The sequence below is a fragment of the Leguminivora glycinivorella genome, chromosome 7 (assembly GCF_023078275.1).
Source record: "Leguminivora glycinivorella isolate SPB_JAAS2020 chromosome 7, LegGlyc_1.1, whole genome shotgun sequence".
Classification (NCBI taxonomy): Eukaryota; Metazoa; Arthropoda; class Insecta; order Lepidoptera; family Tortricidae; genus Leguminivora; species Leguminivora glycinivorella.
In genome coordinates this window covers 11,035,556-11,042,938 of record NC_062977.1, presented here as the reverse complement: position 1 = coordinate 11,042,938, position 7,383 = coordinate 11,035,556, and the positions used below count along the sequence as shown (strand labels likewise).

General features: G+C 36.8%; 1 protein-coding gene across 1 annotated transcript; it reads left to right on the top strand.

The window, feature by feature from the left end:
* The first annotated feature begins 4,847 nt into the window (after window positions 1-4,847).
* LOC125228354 lies at window positions 4,848-6,775 on the top strand. The gene is made up of 4 exons (XM_048132889.1): window positions 4,848-5,053; window positions 5,157-5,294; window positions 5,474-5,717; window positions 6,665-6,775. The coding sequence occupies exons 1-4, from the start codon at window positions 4,923-4,925 to the stop codon at window positions 6,767-6,769; spliced, it is 618 nt and encodes a 205-aa protein (XP_047988846.1). The 5' UTR covers window positions 4,848-4,922; the 3' UTR covers window positions 6,770-6,775.
* The last annotated feature ends 608 nt before the right edge of the window (window positions 6,776-7,383 follow it).

Here is a 7,383-nt window from a genome sequence, read left to right as displayed (position 1 = left end):
TTTAACCCCTACTTTCTTCTTGACTCGTAATCAGGGAGAAAATGGAAAAGTTATCAACGTCGTCTTGACAAAAGGATGATTTATAATGACGATGACGTGCATGTGCAAATTGAATACATTTAATGACGGTACGCCTATTAGGTACCCTATAAAATTATTAGTTATTCTTCTTCCATTCGTTATCCTGACATTTTGATACGGCTCATGAGACCATGGGGCTCGCTTTGGCAACAAATCTCAGGATTTAGCAAAACATTCGTTTTACAAAAGAGGATACCATCTGAACTTCCAACCCAAACTATTAGACCCTTTTGAAATAATTCCGTTTTCCTCACAAGATCACGATGTTTTCCTTCGCCTAACTTACGAGTAAGTATATACGTATTTTACGTAAAGAATCGCAATAACTTACCTTTGGTGAATCGCCGCCATCGCTAGCATCGGAACACGCGGTAACCTTAGTATTCTGGCCCAACTGAAATTATTAAAAAAATTGTTAAGTTTTTGCTCTTTCTATTTCCTAATGTTTTTGGGACCAGTTTCTAAACCGCGAAATTTTTACTTTCCTCGGACACTTAGCGCTTGTTACACAATAAAACAAATAAGTACTGGTTAAAATTACATAGGTACTTTAGGCGGTTTAAGAGAATTAAGAGTAAAGAGCCATAAAAAACTAAAGATAGGTAATCCTAATTGCGTTTTTATTGAAAAAAAAAAGACGTAAGTCATTTTTAAACATACCTATACAAAAAGCTAACGTAACAGAACGTAATAAGATTCAATGTCAAACGTCATCAATTAAAGGTGGGTCCACACTTGTGACAATTTACCGAACATTATCCCGTGACTGTAAGAGGGTGCACCCACGGGCGACTTTTCGAAGCGACGTTTTTGTCGCGACCATGTTACGCTAGTACAAAAGTGCGCACACGAAGCGACGCAACTTTTCATACAAATACGTAAGTCGCCGAGCAACATTATTGCCCTTTAATGTGGACGTCTTTTGTTACGCGAACAATTTGTTACAAGCTGCAGTCCGTCACAATCCATTCCGAACACTGGAAGAAACTGCCGGACACAGGATAACTGCCAGGACAATGTATGAAGTTACGATCTACTAACCAGGCCCAATGTGGACGCTGATCTGTGTACTGTCACGCATTAAAGTAACGTGTTGATCCGATCCATCGAAAGTAGGTTTTTTTCAAAGGATGTTCGCTATTGTCCGCGTGACCAGGAGATGTCCACACTTGCATTTTTGACAAGCGTCGAAGTACGCCAGATGACAGATACGTTACAGATTTGGGACAGACACGGGTTAGAAGTGGATTCACTTCAAGACGTGTCCTGGCGGTACGTCCACTACGTCCCTCGCAATTATTGGAAGGAAAAGTAACAATCGCTCGTGCTACGTCACGCAACAATCTAGTTCGCCACCATCTACACTTGTAATTGTAACATTTCGTCGTACTCATGGATTGTGACCGTGTCAGCACAACCTAGATCGTCCGCATTTAGCGTAACATGTCCTGACCAATGCCACATAGTCCCACCTTAAAATTGCAAATGCAACAAAAATATTGGAGGGTGGAGTTGCAATAATCGGGCAAGTACGGTCACGGACTTTAATTGTTGATCCACATCTAGCTCATTTTATAATAGTTAATCATAGTTAAGCTATTACGTTCCAGTATAAAATGACCTAAAGTGGATCAACAATTACAGTCCGTGACTGTACCTAACACCGCCTAGCGTTGCGTGAGACACGCGACGCTTAAGTGGGAACCTGTGATCGCAGGTCAGGCGAGAACATGGGTAAGCAACTGAGCATCGCTTCCCGTGCGACAGCCACGAAAACATGTAAAATAGTGAATTCGGTCATCACCTCCCGTTTCATACTTCGACAGATAATAGTTTAGAAAATGTTTGATGTCATGAACAAAGACAATGTCAGCCGTAACATGGTAGAAAAAACCGGCCAAGAGCGTGTCGGGCCACGCTCAGTGTAGGGTTCCGTAGTTTTCCGTATTTTTCTAGAAAACTACTGAACCTATAAAGTTCAAAACAATTTTCCTAGAAAGTCTTTATAAAGTTCTACTTTTGTTATTTTTTTCATAGTTTTTAAACATATGGTTCAAAAGTTAGAGGGGGGGGACGCACTTTTTTTTCCTTTAAAAGCGATTATTTCCGTAAATATTAATATTGTCAAAAAACGATCTTAGTAAACCCTTATTCATTTTTAAATACCTATCCAACAATATATCACACGTTGGGGTTGGAATGAAAAAAAATATCAGCCCCCACTTTACATGTAGGGGGGTACCCTAACAAAACATTTTTTTCCATTTTTTATTTTTTCACTTTGTTGGCGTGATTGATATTCATATTGGTACCAAATTTCAGCTTTCTAGTGCTAACGGTTACTGAGATTATCCGCGGACGGACGGACGGACGGACGGACGGACGGACGGACGGACGGACGGACGGACGGACGGACGGACGGACGGACGGACGGACGGACGGACGGACGGACGGACGGACGGACAGACAGACATGGCGAAACTATAAGGGTTCCTAGTTGACTACGGAACTCTAAAAACCGTCATATTTCGCAGTTGAAAATAAGATAAATGCTGAGTAAAAATAGAGAGTGCCGTTTTTACCTTTGATTTTTTGTCGTTTATTCAGCAAATGTTATAATTATAGTTTCATCCATTTTTTGCCCGAAGCGTTAGCGTAGAGTAGTACGTTTGACTACGGTTTGTAGCTAGGACACGCACCAATAAGTCTATAAAGTTTAAAACCATCCTAAGGTCTGTAAGTTAACTGTAATAATGACAGACACAATTAAGAAACTGTTTTTCACTTTTAATTTTCGCAAAAGTTCTTCAGCGCACAAACAGTTTAGTTATTAAAATTGTTTCAAACTTAAATCTTTCCATTAAAATTTGAACAGTTGAACGAGTTGAATGAAACATGACATGACAATGCTGTCAGTGTCACAATGTTGTTTTTTTTTTCAGATGGGGTGTTGCCAGATTTTTAGATAACGGTTAACATTAATTAAAAACGGTTAACAGTCGTTTTCAGTAATTTTTTCAAGCCGTCTCGTCTCTAGAAAAAGCGGCCAATGAAAACACCGGCCAAGTGCGAGATGTACTCGCGTTGTAAGGGTTCCGTACACTACAAGAAGGGCTTAAGCGCCTCCTTTTTAGTAGGAACTCAAGATAATCGATATTTTGAACAAAGCGAAACAGAAATGAGTTTATATGTAATATTTAAACGCGCTCACACAAGTCACACAATTTCAAGAGATTTGGTAACTCCTTGCAGCGGCAGTGAGCGAAATTCGTAATTTGAGTTTTTTTCTTTTAAGTCTGACTTACGCTTTACTGTAGATTCTAATAAGTTTTCCTGTAATCTGTTGGCTACGTGCACGACAATTACGCCCACTACCATGTGAACTTGAAGTGGAAAATGTCAAAAAATTATATGTAAATTAACATATATTTTAACGATTTTTCGTTAATTTTAAATAAATCGAATAACAAGAGCTACTATTTCAAGTGTAATTTAGGTAGATCGATTATAAAGACATGGATAGAATAATAAAAATCAGTTTCCAAAGCATTACTCACGGTATAAACTTCCAACCCCAGACCACAGAAAGAGGCAATAGATTGGTGCTGGCAGGGCATATAAGGAATCTTGAAAAACATAGGAGTAAAGGTAAGTAAATGGTAGGAGTTCTACGAGCGAGTGATATGGTATTCGCTAAACCTCCGTCCCGTTAATGCCATATAAAACAAGTCTAAACGTAAGTACCTAGTCATGTCCGCGGCCACAGAAATATCCGACACGGGCCTATTCCCAGGCCAGGCCTGAATCTTTAAGCATAATCTTTTACGGTAGGAAAAATACTAACAGCGTATTGAACAATATTAGGTAAGCAAAGCTTAAATATAATTTGTAATAATGTTTTGTTTTGACATATCACTTACTTTTCTCTTCACGGTAGCTATTTCACGGTAGCTTCACTTATACATTTATATTTGGCCCGACGTTTCGAACATCACATTATGTTCGTGGTCACGGGTAGACTAGCGAGGAATTGCATCAACATCTTCTAGCCGCGCGAGTTTCTCGAACTACCCGCACTTGTTCTTGATTATTCACTTTTGCGCTAGGGTTGTCACTTTGCCTACACACAACACTCACGACATCAGCCGGTGTGTCCCTCGGTGTTTTTTCACGCTTACATTTGCTAATCACTGGATTCCATGAAGAAGAAATTCCTTGTCCCTCATTTTGGTTGAAATTTCGATGCTTCCTAATTTCAATCGCTTAGTTAGGGTATAGGGTAGTTTGCGAACCCTACCAGCCGTCACTAAAATATGTTTTTTAAAATTAAGGTTTTCGTCAATTATAACGCCCACATATCTGAGTGAACTGGTTCTATTTATAGTGGCACAAGGACAGACGGAAAGATGAGAGTTAGGTGATGTTATGTAAGAGTGGCTGTGGATTTTAAGACATGAAAAGGCGGAAGGAGGACATGATGCAGCTGTTTTGTGAAATCCTATGAATTTAGTTTTGTCAGCGTTCAAAGTTAAAAGATTTTGGTTTAGCCAAACAAATATCTAATTAAAAGGATCTAAATTAAATTTTTCTTTGTAATAAAAATGCTTCTATATTTTTTAAATTTGCCGCCTTTTTTAGTGACATGATTTGCTTGACAATTCGTTAGGAAGTCAAGGATTTGTAAGAATACACTTGGTTTCTGAACGACCGTAGGTGTGACAGATGTCAAAATATGACGTTTTTATATTTTGATTTTTGATAAATATACACGAACTCCTAAGCCGGGCCGGGTTCGTTTTCGTATCAGCGATATAATTTTCAATAGATTCAGTATATATATAATGGCAGACACTAATTCAGATGAAGTTTCAATTAGCGCTAATGACACAAAAATAAATCCCAATGAGTTTGATGTAGCTGTAAGTGCGATGCTAATTGGATTGGGTGGCGAGAAATATCTTGATATCTTTAGGTAAGTTCTACCACATTCTTTAATTTCTATAAAATAAAACCTCTCTTTGCAGCAGAGATTCGTGTTATTTGAATTAGTACACGACAAAGTATTATTATTACAGGACTAACAACATTGGACAGTCGACTTTAATCGAACTAACTGACGAAGATTTAATCAAATTTGGAGTAGATGATCAAGACATACGCACCAAAATCTTAGAAGAAGTAAAGAATTTGCCATTATATCAAGAACTAGAAGTGTAAGTAACAAATAAATTTCCATTTATATTATTATACATGTAGTTTAATATCAAGTGGTAATGTTTACTACAATGCCGTGCCTGTCTTGAATGTAAAATAAACAAATAAAATACCTTGCTTTATCGTAAATATTTTATTAATATCATACCAAATGATTACTTCTTCTTTGTACTTGCAGATGTGAGACACAGCCATCTCTAGGTCCAATAGAAATAGTTGACATGCTTGAGGAGAGCTCTCAACACTTGTATAGAATCTACTTGAGTATGTTAGCTAATACTCTGACACTGAAGAAGGCAGATAACTTGTCAGATTGTCTTCTCCACAAAGAGAAACATGCCTCTGACATTGCTCTGGCGACACTGAGTGAAATTACTACAATATTAAACTCAATGGACATAGCACTTCATACAGAATTCAAGGTAAAATTGAACAGTAATTTAATTATAAGTGATATGCACTAATTGGACGTAGTTACGCAATAACGTTCCAATCCATCTGAAATTGTCATTGAAATGAAAGACTTTTGTTTTTCATACAAGGTCCAAAATTTAATGACAATTTCATGTGGATTGGAACGTTATGGCGTAACTACGTCCAATTCCATATATCTAAAAAGAGTTGAAGTCTTTTCTAAGATAACAAGTAGAAAAGGGAGTTTGACTTCTAAATTATTACTTGCATAGAGTATATTCAATAGTATGGTAGTTACTTGTACATTTGTGAAATGAGCCATTGCTCTTTTGATCAAATCCTAAAATTGTTATAATACAAACAACAGTTTAATTGTGTTTATATTACCAAAATACAGCTTATTGTATATTAAAGCCATGTAGGCATATTCAAATATAAAAAAACCGGCCAAGAGCGTGTCGGGCCACGCTCAGTGTAGGGTTCCGTAGTTTTCCGTATTTTTCTCAAAAACGACTCAACCTATCAAGTTTAAAAAAAATTTCCTAGAAAGTCTTTATAAAGTTCTACTGTTGGGATTTTTTTCATATGTTTTTAAACATATGGTTCAAAAGTTAGAGGGGGGGGGAACTTTTTTTCCTTTAGGAGCGGAAAATATTAATATTATCAAAAAACGATCTTAGTAAACCCTTATTCATTTTTAAATACCTATCCAACAATATATCACATGTTGAGGTTGGAATGAAAAAAAAATATCAGCCCCCACTTTACATGTTACCCTAATAAAACATTTTTTTCCATTTTTTATTTTTGCACTTTGTTGGCGTGAAACGGTTATCCGCGGACGGACGGACGGAAAAACATTTATGTCAGAAACAGATGTTTTGAATATTCTGACATTGATTTACCAACACCGTTTGAAAAAAATGGCTTAACAATTATGTTTTGTTTGTTTTAGTCCTTGAGAAAAGAGTCCAATAAAAGCAACAAAAAGAAACTGGCGGTGGGAACTGTTGGCAGTATCACCATAGCTGTATTAGCTGTATTATTTTTAGATCTATAAAACAACTTAAACAATAAGATTTATGGATTGTGGATAGCTTAAGTATCTTTAATAATTGTTTTCATGTTAAACTTTTAAAGTTGTTGAAACATGTTGAAAACCCTTAAATATAAATGTAAATGGATTGGTTGGAGTTAATCTACCTCTTACTTGATTATTTTTTGCCATAAACATATCAAAGATGCTCTAATGTGATTAGTAAAATGTGACTAAATGTGTCAGTTTAATAAATGTTTATAGTAAACAAAGTGTATACATTCTACAAAATTTACATATTGCTTCAAGCTTTTGCTTGTCTGCGCTGAGTACAGGCACTATGGTTGACTGTACATAGCAATAAAAATTATATGTCATGATCCCTTTATCCAAAAATATGTTATTATATTAGGTGCTACTGTTATAAGGCTAGACTAACTCTGTCTTCAGTTTTCGCAATTGATCATAATCCATAAGTTCCATAACTTTTTACGTAGGCTATCCAGCAATGACGCGATGACAGGTATATGTCCCAATTTTTTGTACATAGGTATTTTTATACTACTTCGGTGGCAAACAAGCATACGGTCCGCCTGATGCAAAGCGGTCACCGTAACCTATGGACACCTGCAACTCAA

What these genes read in the sequence shown, in the direction of transcription:
- LOC125228354 (XM_048132889.1), top strand. Translation starts at nt 4,923, where the DNA reads ATGGCAGACACTAATTCAGATGAAGTTTCAATTAGCGCTAATGACACA. An exon ending in AAATATCTTGATATCTTTAG is followed by an intron (nt 5,054 to 5,156) that starts GTAAGTTCTACC and finishes TTATTATTACAG; the next exon opens with GACTAACAACATTGGACAGT. An exon ending in CACTTCATACAGAATTCAAG is followed by an intron (nt 5,718 to 6,664) that starts GTAAAATTGAAC and finishes TGTTTGTTTTAG; the next exon opens with TCCTTGAGAAAAGAGTCCAA.